Source organism: Mustelus asterias, chromosome 11 (assembly GCF_964213995.1).
Source record: "Mustelus asterias chromosome 11, sMusAst1.hap1.1, whole genome shotgun sequence".
Taxonomy (NCBI): domain Eukaryota; kingdom Metazoa; phylum Chordata; class Chondrichthyes; order Carcharhiniformes; family Triakidae; genus Mustelus; species Mustelus asterias.
In genome coordinates, this window is record NC_135811.1 from 5,552,961 (window position 1) to 5,574,595 (window position 21,635).

At 46.7% G+C, this 21,635-nt stretch overlaps 1 protein-coding gene across 1 annotated transcript in view; it reads left to right on the forward strand.

Annotated features, from left to right (window-relative positions):
* The window catches only part of slit1a (slit homolog 1a (Drosophila)), a 329,132-nt gene that overhangs the window by 234,924 nt on the left and 72,573 nt on the right, over positions 1-21,635 (forward strand). Inside the window, exons 16-19 of the mRNA XM_078223079.1 lie at positions 1,077-1,221; positions 5,464-5,538; positions 17,290-17,433; positions 20,831-20,974. Of these exons, the coding sequence (XP_078079205.1) occupies positions 1,077-1,221; positions 5,464-5,538; positions 17,290-17,433; positions 20,831-20,974 (508 nt within the window). The remainder of the gene's footprint in view (positions 1-1,076; positions 1,222-5,463; positions 5,539-17,289; positions 17,434-20,830; positions 20,975-21,635) is intronic.

The window sequence follows — 21,635 nt, forward strand, 5'->3', positions numbered from 1 at the left end:
TCCCCCCCAACACCCACCCCCCCTCCACCCACCAGAGAGCGATCGGGCCTCCCCCCCCCCCGCACCAGAGATACATCTTACCCGCCTCTCTCCTCCCCCCCCCCCCCCCCCCCCACCCCGAGAATGATCTGGCCTCACTCCTCCCCCCGCCCCCCCTCCACAGAGAATGATCTGGCTTCACTCCCCCTGCCCCCCCCCCAGAGAATGATCTGGCCTCACTCCCGTCCTCCCCTCCCTCCAGCCCCAGGGAATGATCTGGCCTCATTCCTCTCCCCCCTGCCCCCAACCAGACAACGATCGGGCCTCCCCCCTCCCCCCCACCACCGATCTGAGTCAGAGAGCCGTTGGAAGCACTGAACTCGCCTCTTCCGCAGCTGGAGCACCCAAACCAGACTTTTATTCAGCAGGTCCATTTCGGCATGATTCCGGATCAGCGAACGCGGTGGTAAAGCGGGAAATGCTGATAGAGTTGGGCGGGCAGTTCATTAATTCAATTTAAATACATGCAAATGCATTTAAATCACGGGTGCAAATCGGATCGCGGCCCTTCCCGGGTCTCGGTAAAGTGGCCATCTGCGTGGACGCGGGCGCGGATCACATTAATGGCCTCACGCTTGACTTTACCATGTTTTCGCGCCCAAAAACGGGCGCGATTTAATGATAAAATCGGGCCCACTGTCTAATGTTGAAAGCTATTTGTGTACAAAGAGACCCTTGCACCAAGGTAACCAAACTTCAATGCTGTAACTGCCCCCAGGAGAGGACAGTAAGAAGTCTCATGACACCAGGTTAAAGTCCAACAGGTTTATTTGGAATCACAAGCTTTCGGAGTGCTGCTCCAGTGAGGTCACCTGATGAAGGAGCAGCGCTCCGAAAGCTCATGATTCCAAACAAACCTGTTGGACTTTAACCTGGTGCTGTGAGACTTCTTACTGTGCCCACCCCAGTCCAACGCCGGCATCTCCACATCCAGGGGAGGAGGCAGTGGAGGGGGTAAATACAACAAAGGTTTAACTAAAACAAGAAGTGTTATTTTCCGCCGCGTGTACATTGTGTTTCTTCACTGTCTTCAACAGGTACTGAAGATCACCGTCTGGGGAGTGAGTGCAATGGAGACACAGTCTGCCCACTCAAATGTCGCTGTGAGTCCAACGTGGTGGATTGTTCGAACCAGAAACTGACCAAGGTCCCAGAGTTTATTCCTCAGTCAACTGTGGAGCTGTAAGTCAGCATTGATTACTGACCCCAACACTGTGACCCCGACTGACACTGTGACCCCAACTGACACTGTGACCCTGACACTGCGGCCTTGGACCTCCAACATGAGACCAACACTGACCCCAACAAACACCCATGAAGCTGAAAATAGACACGGATTCTAACCCGAACATACAAGTTCATCTTGTCTTCCACTGTCTCAGGATATTCCAAATCTTGGTGTACGTTTACTGAATTAACTCACAGTTGTGATGTAGAAAATGTGGCAAACAATATGCACACAGCAAGCTCCTATCAATAGCGATGTGGCAAAGATCAGATAAGCATCAAATAAAAACAGATGTTGAGGTATAAATATTGACCAGCACACCAGGTAGAACTCATTGGTTACTCCTCAAAATAGTGACGTGGGATCTTTTACACCCACCTGAGAGGATGGACAGAGCCTCAGCTTAGCATCTCACCTGAAAGGAGGCACCTCTGACAGTGCAGCACTGCCTCACTGACCCTCTGACAGTGCAGCACTCCCTCAGTACTGACCCTCTGACAGTGCAGCACTCCCTCAGTACTGACCCTCTGACAGTGCAATGCTCCCTCAGTACTGACCCTCTGACAGTGCAGCACTCCCTCAGTACTGACCCTCTGACAGTGCGGCTCTCCCTCAGTACTGACCCTCTGACAGTGCAGCACTCCCTCAGTACTGACCCTCTGACAGTGCGGCTCTCCCTCAGTACTGACCCTCTGACAGTGCGGCTCTCCCTCAGTACTGACCCTCTGACAGTGCGGCTCTCCCTCAGTACTGACCCTCTGACAGTGCAGCACTCCCTCTGTACTGACCCTCTGACAGTGCGGCTCTCCCTCAGTACTGATCCTCTGACAGTGCGGCACTCCCTCAGTACTGACCCTCTGACAGTGCAGCACTCCCTCAGTATTGATCCTCTGATGGTGCGGCTCTCCCTCAGTAGTGATCCTCTGACAGTGCAGCACTCCCTCAGTATTGACCCTCTGACAGTGCAGCACTCCCTCAGTAGTGATCCTCTGACAGTGCGGCACTCCCTCAGTACTGATCCTCTGACAGTGCGGCACTCCCTCAGCACTGACCCTCTGACAGTGCGGCACTCCCTCAGTACTGACCCTCTGACAGTGCAGCACTCCCTCAGTAGTGATCCTCTGACAGTGCGGCACTCCCTCAGTACTGATCCTCTGACAGTGCGGCACTCCCTCAGATCCTGGAGAGATGTAGGAATAACAGAGTTGTCGTGATGGGAGATTTTAATTTCCCAAACATAGATTGGAATATCCCTAGGGCTAGGGGTTTGGATGGAGAGGAGTTTGTTAGGTGTGTCCAGGAGAGTTTCCTGACACAGTATGTGGATAAGCCTACTAGAGGAGAGGCTGTACTTGATCTGGTGCTGGCTAATGAACCTGGACAGGTGGAGGATCTCTCGGTGGGTGAGCATCTTGGGGATAGCGATCATAATTCTATCTCCTTCACGATAGCATTGGAAAGAGATAGGATCAGGCAGGCTAGGAAAGTGTTTCTCTGGAGTAAAGGGAAATACAGTGTCATCAGGGAGGAAATTAGACGGGTAAATTGGAAGGAGGCATTCTTGGGGAAAAGTACCGAAGGAAAGTGGAGGATTTTCAAGGAATGTTTGTCTGGAGCTCTGCATGACAACGTTCCGATGAGACAGGGGGGTGTTGGTAGGGTACGGGAACCGTGGTGCACGAAGGTTGTGATGAACCTGGTGAATAAGAAAAGAGAGGCGTACAGAAGGTTCAGAGAGCTAGGAGGTGTTAAGGATTTAGAGGAGTATACGGGATGTAGGAAGGAGCTTAAGAAGGAAATTAGGAGAGCGAGAAGGGGTCATGAGAAGACCTTGGCGGGTAAGATTAAGGAGAATCCCAAGGCTTTCTACAAATATGTCAAGAGTAAAAGGATGAGATGTGAAGGCATAGGACCCTTAAAAGGTGAAGGGGGAAAAGTTTGTGCGGAACCGTTAGAAATGGCGGAGGTGCTTAATGAATACTTTACCTCGGTATTCACGGTGGAAAGGGATCTGGGTGGTTGTACTGCTGGTTTGCGGTGGACAGAAAGGATCGAGCATGTGGACATAAAGAAAGAGGATGTGTTGGAACTATTGAATGGCATCAAAGTTGGTAAGTCGCTGGGACCGGATGGGATGTACCCCAGGTTACTGTGGGAGGCGAGGGAGGAGATTGCGGAGCCTTTGGCGATGATCTTTGCATCGTCGATGGAGATGGGAGAGGTTCCGGAGGATTGGAGGATTGCAGATGTGGTCCCTATATTCAAGAAAGGGAACAGGGACAGCCCGGGAAATTACCGACCGGTGAGTCTAACCTCAGTGGTTGGTAAGTTGATGGAGAGGATCCTGAGAGACAGGATTTATGATCATCTAGAGAAGTTTAGTATGATCAAAGGTAGTCAGCATGGCTTTGTCAAGGGCAGGTCGTGCCTTACGAGCCTGGTTGAGTTCTTTGAAAATGTGACCAAACACATTGACGAAGGAAGAGCGGTGGATGTGGTCTATATGGACTTCAGCAAGGCGTTCGATAAGGTCCCCCATGCAAGACTTCTTGAGAAAGTGAGAGGGCATGGGATCCAAGGGGCTGTTGCCTTGTGGATCCAGAACTGGCTTGCCTGCAGAAGGCAGAGAGTGGCTGTGGAGGGGTCTTTCTCTGCATGGAGGTCAGTGACCAGTGGAGTGCCCCAGGGATCTGTTCTGGGACCCTTGCTGTTTGTCATTTTCATAAATGACCTGGATGAGGAAGTGGAGGGATGGGTTGGTAAGTTTGCTGACGACACCAAGGTAGGTGGTGTTGTGGATAGTTTGGAGGGATGTCAGAAGTTGCAGCGAGACATAGATAGAATGCAAGACTGGGCGGAGAAGTGGCAGATGGACTTCAACCCGGATAAGTGTGTGGTGATCCATTTTGGCAGATCCAATGGGATGAAGCAGCAATATAATATGAAGGGTACCATTCTTAGCAGTGTAGAGGATCAGAAGGACCTTGGGGTCCGGGTCCATAGGACTCTTAAATCGGCCTCGCAGGTGGAGGGTGCGGTCAAGAAGGCGTACGGCGTACTAGCCTTCATTAATCGAGGGATTGAGTTTAGGAGTCGGGAGATAATGCTGCAGCTTTATAGGACCCTGGTTAGACCCCACTTGGAGTACTGCGCGCAGTTCTGGTCACCTCATTACAGGAAAGATGTTGAAGCCATTGAAAGGGTGCAGAGGAGATTTACAAGGATGTTGCCTGGATTGGGGGGCATGCCTTATGAGGATAGGTTGAGGGAGCTTGGTCTCTTCTCCCTGGAGAGACAAAGGATGAGAGGTGACCTGATAGAGGTTTACAAGATGTTGAGAGGTCTGGATAGGGTAGACTCTCAGAGGCTATTTCCAAGGGCTGAAATGGTTGCTACGAGAGGACACAGGTTTAAGGTGCTGGGGGGTAGGTACAGAGGAGATGTCAGGGGTAAGTTTTTCACTCAGAGGGTGGTGGGTGAGTGGAATCGGCTGACGTCGGTGGTGGTGGAGGCAAACTCGTTGGGGTCTTTTAAGAGACTTCTGGATGAGTACATGGGATTTAATGGGATTGAGGGCTATAGATAGGCCTAGAGGTAGGGATATGATCGGCGCAACTTGTGGGCCGAAGGGCCTGTTTGTGCTGTGGCTTTCTATGTTCTATGTTCTATGACCCTCTGACAGTGCAGCACTCCCTCAGTACTGACCCTCTGACGGTGCGGCTCTCCCTCAGTACTGACCCTCTGACAGTGCAGCACTCCCTCAGCACTGACCCTCTGACAGTGCGGCACTCCCTCAGTACTGACCCTCTGACAGTGCGGCACTCCCTCAGTATTGATCCTCTGACGGTGCGGCTCTCCCTCAGTACTGACCCTCTGACAGTGCAGCACTCCCTCAGCACTGTCCCTCTGACAGTGTGGCACTCCCTCAGTGTTGATCCTCTGACAGTGCGGCACTCCCTCAGCACTGACCCTCTGACAGTGTGGCTCTCCCTCAGTTCTGATCCTCTGACAGTGCAGCACTCCCTCAGTGCTGACCCACTGACAGGGCAGCACTCCCTCAGTACTGTGCTAGGATGTACGAACGAACATTCAAGCAGTTCTATTGTTTACACCCCCAGGGTGTACAGTCAAGGCAGCTGAGTAAACTTCATACTTTGTAACTAATTTTAAATTTACAAATCTCTCTTGCTCCCCAGGCGTTTGACTAACAACGATATTACGCTTTTGGAAGCCACTGGTCTGTTCCGGAAGCTTCCACAGTTGAGAAAGATGTGAGTGATTTTTTCTCTTTCCCTCTCATTATGCTCCTCCTATGAATCATGACAACTCTCCTGGTCACTCCAAACAGGGGCTGAAATTTCTCTTTCACCGTTTGACTTCTCAGTTGGCTTTTGGAGAGGGACGGTAAGAAGTCTCACAACACCAGGTTAAAGTCCAACAGGTTTATTTGGTAGCAAATACCATAAGCTTTCGGAGCACAGCTCCTTCGTCAGATGGGGTGGATATCTGTTCTCCAACAATGCACAGACACAGAAATCAAGTTACAGAATACTAATTAGAATGCAAATCTCAGCAGCCAGCCAGGTCTTAAAGGTACAGATAATGTGGGTGGGGGGAGCATTCAACACAGGTTAAAGAGATGTGTATTGTCTCCAGACAGAACAGCTAGTGAGATTCTACAAGCCCAGGAGGCAAGCTGTGGGGGTTACTGATAATGTGACATAACTCCAACATCCCAGTTTAAGCCGTCCTCATGTGTGCGGAACTTGGCTATCAGTTTCTGCTCAGCGACTCTGCGCTGTCGTGTGTCGTGAAGGCCGCCTTGGAGAACGCTTACATGAAGATCCAAGGCTGAATGTCCGTGACTGCTGAAGTGCTCCCCCACGGGAAGAGAACAGTTTTGCCTGGTGATTGTCGAGCGGTGTTCATTCATCCGTTGTCGTAGCGTCTTCATGGTTTCCCCAATATACCATGCCTCGGGACATCCTTTCCTGCAGCGTATCAGGTAGACAACGTTGGCCGAGTTGCAAGAGTAGGTACCGTGTACCTGGTTTTGGAGAGGGTACAGAGGAGGTCCACTAGGGTGGCTCCAGAGATTTCAGTTACATGGAGAAACTGGAGAAGCTGGGTTAGAGCAGAGGAGACTAAGAGGAAATATGACGGCAATGTTTAAAATCGCAAAGAGTTTAGATTGAGTAGATAGAGAGAAACTGTTTCCAAAGAGTCAATAATCAGAGGATGCAAAATTCAGATGATTGGCAAAAGAGCCAGAATCAACATAAGGAAACAATTTTTTTTTGCGTAGTGAGCAGTTGGGATTTAGAAAGCATTGTCTCATAGGATGGTGAAGATAGATTCAATATCAGCTTTCAGCTGATGAAAAAAATAGCAGGGATCTGGGGAAAAAGCAGAGTGTGGCATTAGGGATCAGAGCAGAAACCTCAAGGTATGTTCTGAAGCCTGACTAGACCCCAACAGTTTTTTTCTATTTTGGCATTAGTGTGAGGATAAGGTGTTTCAATCCAGGTGTGATTCTATTGACACACTAGGAAACTTTTATCAAAACCAACTTCATTTTAACAACACTAGTTTAACATTTATCAATTGAAATACTTAAATGTGACAAGGTACAGTTCTTAACTGCTAATCTATGTCTATTAATTCCAATGCAAGCAATATTCCTCTTATAGACTTAAACTCCTTTTCAAAATCAGTTAGCAACATGCAGATTTACGTGTGTACTTGTTAACAGTCCTGGAGCTTTTGAACAGCTCTGGAGAGAGAGAGAGAGAGACCTGTTTTCTGACAGCCCAAAGAGCAGCCTCCAGAGAGAGAGGGAGACAGAATGACACCCATTGCTTCTTTCAGGACCAGGCAGAAATTGCCCTTGATTTTACCCCGCAAGCTTAGCTCTGCCCATTAACACATGACTGTCTCTGTCAATCAACCTAATCAAAACCCTGCTCTGAAACCCCAGGGGAAAAATCAAAATAAACAAGAATGCATTTACTCAGATTAAACCAAATATCCCATTAGCTAAGATCAATTATTGGCCTGCATTCTCAGCATGTGAGCTGCCTGGTGCAGGCAAATCGGCACCATGTAAACAGAGCAGAAAGAGTTGTAACAAACCCCTCACATGATAAAATACATTTCTTAAAGGCACAGTATCACCACAGTGGGGCTAACTGAAAGGGCTATCATAGGCTCGATGGGCCAAACAGCCTCCACCAGTCCCATTTTATGACTCTATGATCAACAGCTGGAGTTGTTCTAAACAAGACAGGATGGTAGTAAACACTCCTATTTAAAATGGTAGGTGGAATGGGTGGTGTAAAGACTGTCTTGAAGCATCTCCTTTCACGCTGAATTAAAGATGTGGAAATCTTAGTCAGACTCCATGTGAAACATAAGGGACGAGACTAGTGGTATTGTCTCTGGACTAGTGATCCAGGGTAATGCTCAGGGGACTTGTGTTCGAATCCCACTATGGCAGATAGTGAAATTTAAAAGCCTAATTCTCGATTGTTGTAAAAACCCCTCTTGTTCACTAATGTGCTTCAGGGAAGGAAATCTGCCATCCTTATCTGGTCTGACCTACGTGTAACTCCAGACCCACAGCAATGTGGTTGACTGTTAACTTCCCTCTTAAGGTGGGCAATAAATGCTGGCCCTGCTGGTGAAGCCCATGCCCCACAAAATAACAAAACAAATGATCACTTTTCATCTACAGTAAAATCATCCCGAGACACTGAAGAAAACTAAAATGGATGCCACAGCACAGAAGGAGATGTAAGGAGGGGTGACTAGACTAGAAACGTGGTGGGTTCAGAATGAGTCGTAAAGGTAAAGAGGGAAGTAGAGAATTTTTACAATGAAAGGGTTTGATAGGGTAGATTGAGAGAAACTATTTCCTCTTGCGGGGAAATGCAAAATGAGGGACTTGATCTTAAAATTCGAACTGGGCCTTTCGGGAGCAAAATCTGGAAGTATTTTTTCACCCGAGCTGTGAGGGAAATGTGCACTCTCTGCCTCTAAAAAGCTGTGGATGGGGTCAACTGTAGCATTTAAGACTGAAATCAATGGAGTTTTATTAGGTAGAGTGTATCGGGGGCAGGAAGCAAAGGCAGCAATTAGGGATGGGCAATAAATGCTGATGAAGCCAGTAATGTCCACATTGGGAGAATGAATACATTTTTAAAAATGAAGTTGAGGCACAGATTAACTGTGGTTTAATTGAGTGGCAGGTAGTCCCGAGGGGCTGAATGGCCTCCTCCAGTTCCTATAGAAGCTGACTGGTTCAGGATGGGCGGCTGCTAATGGTAGGTGAAGGGAGCGAGAGAAATCATATTCTCAGAAATCAGACCATTCCTGGCTACGTTGCTTATTACAGGGGCAAAAAGGTTTTCAACCATTTACTGGTTTGAAGAGGACTGTTTCCCTCCCCCTCCCCCTATCCCACTGAGTCCAATGAAGATGTCTGATATGAATAGTTGAATAATTCTCTGTGCTGCAGCCCCAGGTGTTCTGTTCTGTGCTGTCCACTCACGACATATGACTATCTGGGAATCCAGATGTGGCTCATTGTATTTCTGCTTTGTAACGGTACAATGAGTAACCATAATTAGTCATGTGATCTCATTCGCACTGTGACACTGAATGTGACATTAGCACAGACACTCAACTGCTCACACACCCTCTCTCTCACACACTCTCTCACTCTCTCTCTCCCACTCATGCTGCCGCTCACGCTGTCTCTCTCACTCACTCACTCTCTACTCACTCTCACACTCTCTCACTCTCACACTCACTCTCACTCTCACACTCTCTCTCACTCACTCTCTCACTCACTCTCACTCTCACACTCTCACTCACTCTCACACTCCCTCTCACTCTCACACTCTCTCTCACTCACTCTCACATTCACTCTCACACTCACTCTCACACTCACTCTCACACTCACTCTCTCACTCACTCTCACACTCACTCTCACACTCACTCTCTCACTCACTCCCACACTCACTCTCTCACACTCACTCTCAACACTCACTCTCTCACTCACTCTCACACTCAGTCTCTCACTCACTCTCACACACTCTCACACTCACTCTCTCACTCACTCTCTCACCAACTCTCACACTCACTCTCACACTCTCACTCACTCTCACACTCACTCTCACTCTCACACTCACTCACTCTCACTCACTCTCACACTCGCTCTCACACTCACTCTCACTCTCACACTCACTCTCTCACTCACTCTCACACTCACTCGCACACTCACTCTCACTCACTCTCTCACTCACTCTCACACTCACTCTCTCACTCTCTCTTACTCACTCTTACACTCACTCTCTCACTCACTCTCACACTCACTCATTCACACTCACTCTCTCACTCACTCTCACACTCATTCACACACTCACTCTCACACTCACTCTCACACTCACTCTCTCATTCACTCACACTTACTCTCACTCTCACACTCACTCTCACACGCACTCTCACTCACTCTTACACTCACTCTCACTCACTCTCACACTCACTCACACTCACTCTCACTCACTCTCACTCTCACACTCACTCTCTCACTCACTCTCACACTCATTCACGCACTCACTCACTCTCACACTCACTCTCACACTCATTCTCACACTCACTCACACTCACTCACTCTCACACTCACTCTCACACTCATTCACACACTCACTCTCACACTCTCTCACACTCACTCTCACACACTCTCTCACCGACTCTCACACTCACTCTCACACTCATTCACACACTCACTCTCAAACTCACTCTCACACTCACTCTCTCACACTCACTCTCACTCACTCTCACTCTCTCACTCACTCTCACACTCATTCACGCACTCACTCTCACACTCACTCTCACACTCATTCTCACACTCACTCTCACACTCACTCTCACACTCACACTCATTCACACACTCACTCTCACACTCTCACACTCACTCTCACTCTCTCACCGACTCTCACACTCACACTCATTCACACACTCACTCTCACTCTCACACTCACTCTCACACTCACTCGCACACTCACTCTCACTCTCACACACTCACTCTCACACTCACTCTCACACTCACTCTCTCACTCACTCTATCACACTCACTCTCACACTCACTCTCACACTCTCTCACACTCACCCTCTCACCGACTCTCACACTCACACTCATTCACACACTCACTCTCACACTCACTCTCACACTCACTCTCACTCTCACTTTCACACTCTCTCACACTCACTCTCACACTCACTCTCACTCTCTCACACTCACTCTCACACTCACTCTCACACTCACTCTCACACTCACTCATTCACACTCACTCTCTCACTCACTCTCACACTCACTCTCACATTCATTCTCACACTCACTCTCACACTCACTCTCACACACTCTCACACTCACTCTCACACTCACTCTCACACTCATTCACACACTCACTCTCACACTCACTCTCACACTCACTCTCACACTCATTCACGCACTCACTCTTACACTCACTCTCACACTCATTCACACACTCACTCTCTCACTCACTCTCACACTCACTCTCACACTCACACTGACTCTCACACTCACTCTCACACACTCTCACACTCACTCTCACACTCACTCTCACACTCATTCACACACTCACTCACTCTCACACTCACTCTCACACTCACACTGACTCTCACACTCTCTCACACACTCACACTCACTCTCACGCTCACTCTCACACTCACTCTCACACTCATTCACACACTCACTCTCTCACTCACTCTCACACTCACTCTCACGCTCACTCTCACACTCACTCTCACACTCATTCACACACTCACTCTCTCACTCACTCTCACACTCACTCTCACACTCATTCACACACTCACTCTCACTCTCACACTCACTCTCTCACACTCATTCACACACTCACTCTCTCACTCACTCTCACACTCATTCACACATACTGGGTGGGATTTTATGGCCTCGCTCGTCCGGAAACCATAAAATCCCACCCGAGGTCAACGGGCCTTCCCATTGTCTGCCCCTCGCCCGCTCCGATTCCTGTAGCAGGTGGGGTGGTAAAATTCCGGTGACTCTCTTTTACACACACGTACACTAACATACACTCTAACATACACTTACATACACGCACACTAACATACACTAACCATGCTAACACGCACACACTCCCACACTAATACACATTAGCATAGTCATTTTCGCACAAACTCACACTCACTAACACACATGCTATTACATGCACACTCACTAACTCACACTAACACACACAGAGTAAGACATTCATACAGTAACACACAGTCACAGAATTGTTACAGCACAGAGGGAGGCCATTAAGCCCATCGTGTCTGTATTGGATCTCCAAGAGAGCAATTCACCGAGTGCCATTCTCCTGTCTTCTCCCTGTAACCCTGCACATTCTTTCTTTCCAGATAACAGTCGAATTCCCTCTTGAATTACTCAGTTGAATCTATCTCCACCACACTCAAACAGTGCATTCCAGATCCTAATCACTCACTGTGTGAGAAAGCTTTTCTTCATGTCACCATGGCTTCTTTTGCCAATTATCGACTGAAGGTCGATAAGTCCCCTGGGCCTGATGAAATGTATCCTAGGATTCTTTGGGAGGCGAGGGATGAGATTGCAGAGCCTTTGGCTTTGATCTTTGGGTCCTCGCTGTCCACGGGGATGGTGCCAGAGGACTGGAGTGTGGCAAATGTTGTTCCTCTGTTTAAGAAAGGGAATAGAAATGACCCTGGTAATTATAGACCGGTTCGTCTGACTTCGGTGGTTGGTAAATTGATGGAAAAGGTCCTTAGGGATGGGATTTACGACCATTTAGAAAGATGCGGATTAATCCGGGATAGTCAGCACGGATTTGTGAAGGGCAAATCGTGCCTCACAAATTTGATAGAATTTTTTGAGGAGGTAACTAGGTGTGTTGATGAAGGTAGGGCGGTTGATGTCATATACATGGATTTTAGTAAGGCGTTTGATAAGGTCCCCCATGGTCGGCTTATGATGAAAGTAAGGAGGTGTGGGATAGAGGGAAAGTTGGCCGATTGGATAGGTAACTGGCTGTCTGATCGAAGACAGAGGGTGGTGGTGGATGGAAAATTTTCGGACTGGAGGCAGGTTGCTAGCGGAGTGCCACAGGGATCAGTGCTTGGTCCTCTGCTCTTTGTGATTTTTATTAATGACTTAGAGGAGGGGGCTGAAGGGTGGATCAGTAAATTTGCTGATGACATCAAGATTGGTGGAGTAGTGGATGAGGTGGAGGGCTGTTGTAGGCTGCAAAGAGACATAGATAGGATGCAAAGCTGGGCTGAAAAATGGCAAATGGAGTTTAACCCTGATAAATGTGAGGTGATTTATTTTGGTAGGACTAATTTAAATGTGGATTACAGGGTCAAAGGTAGGGTTCTGAAGACTGTGGAGGAACAGAGAGATCTTGGGGTCCATATCCACAGATCTCTAAAGGTTGCCACTCAAGTGGATAGAGCTGTGAAGAAGGCATATAGTGTGTTAGCTTTTATTAACAGGGGGTTGGAGTTTAAGAGCCGTGGGGTTATGCTGCAACTGTACAGGACCTTGGTGAGACCGCATTTGGAATATTGCGTGCAGTTCTGGTCACCTCACTATAAGAAGGATGTGGAAGCGCTGGAAAGAGTGCAGAGGAGATTTACCAGGATGCTGCCTGGTTTGGAGTGTCGGTCTTATGAGGAAAGGTTGAGGGAGCTGGGGCTGTTCTCTCTGGAGTGGAGGAGGCTGAGGGGAGACTTAATAGAGGTTTATAAAATGATGAAGGGGATAGATCGAGTGAACGTTCAAAGACTATTTCCTCGGGTGGATGGAGCTATTACGAGGGGGCATAACTATAGGGTTCATGGTGGGAGATATAGGAAGGATATCAGAGGTAGGTTCTTCACGCAGAGAGTGGTTGGGGTGTGGAATGGACTGCCTGCAGTGATAGTGGAGTCAGACACTTTAGGAACATTTAAGCGGTTATTGGATAGGCACATGGAGCACACCAGGATGGTAGGGAGTGGGATAGCTTGATCTTGGTTTCAGATGTAGGTCGGCACAACATCGTGGGCCGAAGGGCCTGTTCTGTGCTGTACTGTTCTATGTTCTATGTTCTATAATTTAAATATGTGCCCTCTCGTTCTTGATCCTTTCACCATGGTGATCTGTTTCTCTCTATCTACCCTGTTGAGTCCCCTCATGATTTTAAACATCTCTCTCAAATGTCCTCTTAGCTTTCCTTTCTCCAAGGAGAACAGTCCGATCCGCTCCAATCTATCCTCATAACTGAAGCTCCTCATCCCTGGAATCATTCCTCTGAATCTTTCCTTCACTCTTTCCAATGCGTTCACATTTTCCCTAAAACCCCAGCACCCAGAACCGAAGGCAATGCTCCAGCTGAGGCTGGACTAGTGTCTTACACAAGTTCAGCATAACCTCAATGCCCCTATTAGTAAAGACTAATCTACTGTATGCTTTGTTAACTGCTCTCTAAACCTGTCCTGCCACCTTTGCAACTAATGCACATATAAACCCAGGTCCCTCTGCTTCTGCATTCCCTTCCTTTATCTTATATTGTCTCTCCATGTTCTTCTGACCAAAATGAATCACTTCACATTTCTCTGCATTGAACTTCATCTGCTACCTGTCCGCCCATTCCACCAACCTGTCTATATCTGTTCCATATTGTCCTCCTCACAGTTCACAATGCTTCCAAGTTGTTTATCAACTTCAGATTTTGAAATTGTGCCCTGTACGCCAAGGTCCAGGTCATTAATGTATATCAGGAAAAGTAAGGGACCCAACACTGACCCCGAGGGAATTCCACAGAACTTTCCTCAGGCCAAAAAACATCCATTGACAAATATGCTCTGTTCCCATCATTCAGCTAATTTTGTATCCACATTGCTACTCTTCCTTTTATTCCATGAAGTATAACTTTTCTCTCAAGTCTGTTGTGTGGCACTGGTATCAAATGCCTTCTGAAAATCCATGCACAGCACATCAACAGCATTACCCACATCAATCTTCTGTTACCTCCTCAATAAACTCCGTAAGTCAGTTCAACCTGATTTTCCTTTAACAAACCTGTGCTGGCTTTCCTTAATGAAGGCCTTCACGGCACACGACAACGCAGAATCGCTGAGCAGAAACTGATAGCCAAATTCCGCACACTTGAGGATGGCCTCAACCGGGATCTTGGGTTCATGTCACACTATCTGTAACCTCCACGACTTGCCTCGGCTTGCAAACTCTCACTAACTGTCCTGCCTGGAGACAATACACATCTCTTCAACTTGTGCTTAACTCTCTCTCCACTCACATTGTCTGTATCTTTAAGACTTGATTACCTGTAAAGACTCGCATTCCAACCATTATTTTGTAAATTGAGTTTGTGTCTGTATATGCCCTGTTTGTGAACAGAACTCCCACTCACCTGATGAAGGAGCAGTGCTCTGAAAGCTTGTGGCTTGTGCTACCAAATAAACCTGTTGGACTTTAACCTGGTGTTGTGAGACTTCTTATTGTGCTTACCCCAGTCCAACACCGGCATCTCCACATCATGGCTTTCCTTAATTAACTCATATTTGTCCATGGGACCATTAATTTTGTCCAAAATTATTGTTTCTAGAGGTTTTCCACCACCTAAATTAAACTTACTGGCCTGTAGTTGCTGAGCTTATCTTTACACCCTATTTTGATCAAGGGTGTAATGTCTGCAATTCTCCAGACCTCCAGCAACAACCCCTGAGTCTAAGGAAGACTGAAAAGTAATGGTTAGTGTCTCTGGAATTTGCACTCTTACTTCCCCCTGTCCTTGGATGTAACTCATCCTGTCCTGGTGCCTATCCATTACCTCCTCCTTGACAATTTTAAATCCTTCTGGTGTCTGACTTACCTCCTTGTTTACCATGGTCTGGGTAGCATCCTCTTCCTTGATAAAGACAGATGCAAGTTATTCATTTAATATATGTTATGTCCCCAACCTCAATGTATAAATCCCCTTTTTGCTCCCTAATTAAAGTTTAAAGTTTTAAAGTTTATTAGTGTCATAAGTAAGCTTACATTAACACTGCAATGAAGTTACTGTGGAAATCCCCTAGTCGCCACGCTACAGCGCCTGTTTGGGTACACTGAGAGAGAATTTAGCATGGTCAATGCACCTAACCAGCATGTCTTTCAGACTGTGGGAGGAAGCCGGAGCACCCGGCGGAAACCCCACGCAGACACGGGGAGAATGTGTAGAGTCCGCACAGACAGTGACCCAATCCGTGAATCAAACCCGGGTCCCTGGCGCTGTGAGGCAGCATAATTGACCCTACTGCTCTTTTTACCACCCTTTTACTACTTATATGCCTATTAAAGACTTTCCTGTTTATGTTAGCTACCAGTCTCTTTTCATATTCTATTTTTGCTTCTCTTATTTGCTTTTTCCTTTCCCCTTTGAATCTTCAGCCTGGTTCTGCAGTGTGTTGTCCACCTGATATCTGTTGTAAACACTTTTCTTTCTCCTTTATCTTAATTTCTTTCACTTTTGCCATTCGAGGGGCTTTAGATTTGTTGGCCTTACCTTTCTTCTTTGTGGGAACATACCTTGACTGTGCCACAGTAGCCCATTGTTTAGCTGCTGTGTTTCCTGCCAACCTTTGACCCCAATTGATTCAACCCAGATCCGTTCTTACCCCAGTGAAAGTTGGTTTTCCCCCGGTGAATTATTCTTACTCAGCGTTGTTCTTTGTTCTTTTCCACAGTCAGTCTAAACAATGACCACTGCCTCCTACTGATATTTGATCCATTCAGGCCACCTCATTCCCTACAAGCAGGCCCACCAGTGTTCCCTCTTTTATTGGACTGGAACCACACTGCGAAAGAAAATTTTCCTGAACACACCTTAGGAATTCTAGCCCCTCTCTATCCTTTACAGTATTACTATCCCAGTTTGTATTCAGATCATTAAAATTCCCCATTATAAGAACCCTATAATTTTTGCACCTCTGTAATTTCCTTACAGATGTGTTAATCTTTTCCATTAATTGTTGACTTATAGACCGAGCAATCTAATTCCACCTTTTTTGTTCCTGAGCTCTAGCCAAATAGATTCTGTCCTTGAATTCTCTGTGATGCCCTCTTTCTCCAGCACTGCAAAGGTCTCCCTAATCAATATCGCTACCTCTCCCATTTCCTATCTTTTCTGAACATCTTGTACCCAGGAATATTTAACACCCAGTCCTACCCTTCCTTGAGCAAGCTCCCAGTTATTACCACAATGTCATATTTCCACAATGCAATCTATGTCTGTAGCTCCCCAATCTTATTTACCACACTCTGTGCATTCTATACATGCACAGTAACCCTGATGTAGACAGCATTACTTTCCCCCTTAATCTGACCATAACTAATAATTTACTGTTCCCCATTCGAGTGCTCTCTCCCAGCATACTGTGCACCTTCCTCTCTGATATTACATCCTGGCTCCCACACCCCTGCCGGGTTGGTCTAAACCCTCCCCAACAGCACTAACAAATTGCCCCACAAGCAACTCAGTTCTGGTTCTCGGTCACCCACAGACACTTACACACTCACTATCTCACACTAACATATACACTGAATCGCACACACACACACTTACAGACTCACTATCTTACATTAACACACTGTGTCACACACACACTTACATACTCACTCACTCACACTAACACACCCAGTCATACACACAACTTACACACTAACTCACACTAACATAGCCAGTCTCACACACTCACATACTCACTAATTCATGTTAGCACACTCAGTCATACACACACTTACACACTAACTATCTCATGCTAACACTTACACACTCACTAATTCTAGCAAACTTAATCACACACACACACACACTTACACACTCACTAATATACTCTAACTCAGTCGCATACATACGTTTCAATCCTCTAATCTAAGATCCTTTTCTCTTTATTCCCAGAAACCTGAGCAACAATAAGATTGTGGAAATTGAAGATGGAACGTTTGAAGGTGCTTCTTCTGTTAGTGAATTACACCTGACAGCCAATCAGCTCGATTCCATTAGAAGTGGGATGTTTCGGGGTCTTGATGGATTACGGACTTTGTAAGTGGCTCAACAGGACCACTGGGACATGTTCTTAATCCTTAAACTTCCATCTGTTCAACTTCCCTGAGAGAAATGTTTTGTTGATATGCGTCTCAGCAGTGTTGTATTAATCATTAATATTGATAGTCATTGAATGCTGGAAGTTCCTCCCTAATCCTCACCTATAACATGACTCACGTGTGAACCAATCATGTCAGCATTGGTAATCTGTGGGACCAGCTTGTCCTTACGCAGTCTGGGGTCTCTAGATAGTGATTGGGGGCAGGAGTATTGACCCTCTTCACCCACATTAGTGAAACTGAAAAAGAGAGAAAGAGCTTGCATTTATACAGCGTCTTTCAAGATGTCCCAACAGAGCCAGTGAAGTATTTTCTAAAGCACAGTCAGTATTATAATCTAGGAAATGTGGCAGGCAATTTGTACACAGCAAGATCCCATAAATGTGACAAAGGCCCAGATCATTTGATTTTTCAGTGAGTTTGAGTGGGGGATACATATCGGCCAGGAAACTGGGCAGAATTCCTCTGCTCATCCTACAAGTTGCACCAGGGGATCTTACATCCCCCGCGACCGGGTAGAAGAACCTCAGTTTAATCTCTCCTTGGCAGGCACCTCTGACTGTGCAGCACTGCCTCAGTATTGCATTGGTGGGTCAGTCTAGAGCTTTGTGCTCAGGTCCCTGGCCCCAGAGACAGGAGTGTCATCCCTACCCATTTCTCAGTGTAAGTCAGAGAATGTGACAGCTCTGTTCTATCATGCAATAAAGGTCAAGTCGCCATTGTCCCAGATCTCCCCTTTTAGGGGGAGAGCTGACTGCTTATAATTTAACCTGAGGATCACCACACCTCAGGTGAGGGGCAGTGTTGAGAAGGTGGGGCCTTCATAAATACCCTCAGCCCATACAGGAATTAAGCGGCACTGTTGGCATCACTCTGCATCACTAACCAACTGAGCTAGCAATACATTGTGTATTACACTGCCTCTAAGGTTTAAGGTAGGCTGTCCAATGAATGTCACCAAACTTAATTGCTGTGAATAGGTACTTTCTGAAGTCTTTTACAGACAAGTTTGTTATTAGGCACAGCAGTTTATCTATTCATTCTTGGGACACAGGCATTGTTGACAAAAATGTGATACTCTCAAGTGTGGCAATTGTACTAGATCATAAGATCATAAAGTGAGACTTCTATACAGATGAATGAATACGGTGGTGAATATGTCATGTACCGTGGTGACCATTTTACATCAATCTTTCTTCCTTTGCTTTGGTACCATTTCTGTTGTTGTTTAAAGATGTCACATGACACAGGACTGCGACAGTATATTGATTTTGTGATGTGCAACTTGAAGGAATATTGATTGTGTGATGGACTGGTGATTATTACTCGGGTACTCAGAGTGAGTTACAGGAAAATTCAATATCTGATGTTAGATTGTAATCTCATACCTCTCAGGTTTCCCCAGAGAACTTCTATGCATGACTAAAAATTGTGAATTGGTTGATTTCCTTAAAGGATGCTTCCCCGCACACACACACGCAGAGAAACAGACAAGGAGAGGCAGAAATAGAGACAGAGAGAAAAACCAGGAGACTGAAAGGTACAGGAGGAGAGAAAAACAAAGGGCGATCATACCAGCCTGTCACACCGGTCGATTGGCATGGCAAGCCAGTAAGATCTTGAGAGATGTGCCCAGTTTTTTGCCTCTCGCGGTATTACCAGCCCTGTTAAACCGGCGTAATCAGCCTCACCCGAGAAGAGCGCGAAGCTAAATTAAATATTTACTGGTCAATTTAAATATGATTAGTGAACCCGGGATGCAACCGTCCAGGCTCACTTGCCTTAATGGCCTTGCCGGTGGAGGTCCTCACCGGCAAGGATCATGTATGGACCCCCAACAATGGGGGCCTGATGTGATGGGCTCGTCAGTGGAACTGGAGGCCATTGAGGCCCCTTCAGGTGGTCTGGGGCAGAGGTGGGCAGTGCTTCTTGGACAATGCCAGCCTGGCACTGCCAACCTGGTACTTGGCAGTGCCAGCCTCGCACTCTGGATCTGCCCATCGGGCACACTAGATGCTGTCCACTCCCCCTACTTTGCCTCTTTTTTTTCCAAGTGTCATAGGATTTTATTTTTTATCTTACTGAAAAATGGGTCTGAAACACTCCCATTTTCATGCTTGTTTGGCACTTAGAGTTATTTTGGAAAGATCGTCCTCACGGTCTAATTGTTGGTAGGTACATTCTGAGGCCAATCAGAGGCTAAGGATATCTCGAGGAAAGTCAGAGTCTTATGATTGGTAGGCACTTTTTAAAAATCCAATTATGGGTTGTTGCCATTGCTGGCTGGCCAGCATTTATTGCCCATCCCTAGTTGCCTGAGGGCAGTTGAGAGTCACATTGCTGTGGCTCTGGAGTAACATGTAGGCCAGACCAGGTAAGGACGGCAGATTTCCTTCCTTAAAGGACATTAGTGAACTAGATGGGTTTTTCCGACAATCGACAATGATTTCATGGTCATCAGAAGATTCGTAATTCCAGATATTTTTTATTGAATTCAAATTCCAACATTTGCCATGACGGGATTCAAACTCAGGTTCCCAGAACATTAGCTGAGTTTCTGGATTAATAATCTAGTGATAATACCACCAGGCCATCACCTTCCCTACCCGGGGTGTTCCCAGGTATCTCCTGCCTTTGACCTTCTAGATCGTAGCAGTCATGGGATTGGAAGGTGCACCCTAAGGAGCCTTGGTGAGTTCCTGCAGTGCATCTTATAGATGGTACACAGTGTTGCTACTGTGCATCAGTGGTCAGCGAGTGGATGTTTGTGGATGTGTTGACAGTCAAGCCGGCTGCTTTTCCTGGATGGCGTTGAGCTTCTTGAGTGTTGTTGGGGCCGTACTCATCCAGGCAAGTGGGGAGTATTACATCACATTCCTGACTTGTGCCTTGTAGATGGTGGACAGGCTTTGGGGTGTCAGGAGGTGACTTATTCGCTGCAGGATTCCTAATCTCTGACTCTCTCTGGTAGCCACAGTATTTATATGGCTAGTCCAGTTCAGTTTCTGGTCAATGGTAACCCCAAAGATGTTGATATCTTCAGAAAGAGAGAAACTGAGAGAATAAGAGGAGGAAGACACCTGCATGGAGAGAGAGAGAGAGACTGAGAGAGAAAGAAAAAGAAAGAAACAGACATTTGTCATTCCCAGCTTGTTCAGTGGCGAGAATTAGCAGGCACTGTGTGCATTATATATGAGTCAATATCCATGGGTAATGGGCTCAAAGGGTTAATCATTGTTCCAGCTCATCTAGTTAATTCTCATTGATAATCGGTCATTATCACCCCTGAGAAGACACTCTTTCTGGTAAGAACTTATCTTTCCTTCTTCCCCAAGGATGTTGAGGAATAATCGCATCAACTGTATCCACAACAACAGCTTCACAGGACTGAGTGCTGTGCGTCTACTCTCACTCTACGACAACCACATTGCCACCATCACACCAGCTGCCTTCAACACTCTCCACTCGCTCTCTACCCTGTGAGTACACAGATACTTCCTCTCTCCTTCTCTACCAGACTGTATTTTACTCTAGTTTATGTATGCCATAAGGTGTTTAGTAGCCCTCGTTACGTGGGTATTTTGTCGCATTCCTGTCTTGTGCCTTGTAGATGGTGGACAGGCTTTGGGGGTCAGGAGGTGAGTTACTCACACAGGATTCCGAGCCTCTGACGTGTAGCCACAGTATTTATCAGCTAGTCCAGTTCAGATTCTGGCAGGATGTTGATAGCGGCAGATTCAGCCATGGTAATGCCATTGAATGCCAAGGTGTGAGGGCCAACATGCCAAATGTATTTTGGACACTAGAATTATGACTGTGATGCATGAGACTGCACAGGTTGGGTTGGTTCAATTTATACATCTAATTGATTGTTCCTTATAACACAGTAGAAGTTCTTCAGTTGCATCAAGATCCCCAGTGTGTGTGTGTGTGTGTATACATACTGACTATCACCCGTTCAGACATTCATCCAGTGATGGAGTAGGTCTGTGACAGTAAATGACCAGACTGCTATCACTTCCTGATGATTTCTTATTGTCTTCATCAGAGTTTCTTCTTGTGAAGAAGTTATTTGAAACAGGGTGTATGTTGCATTATTACATTAGCATCTTCAGCCTTGCCTTTTTACCAACTCAGCAG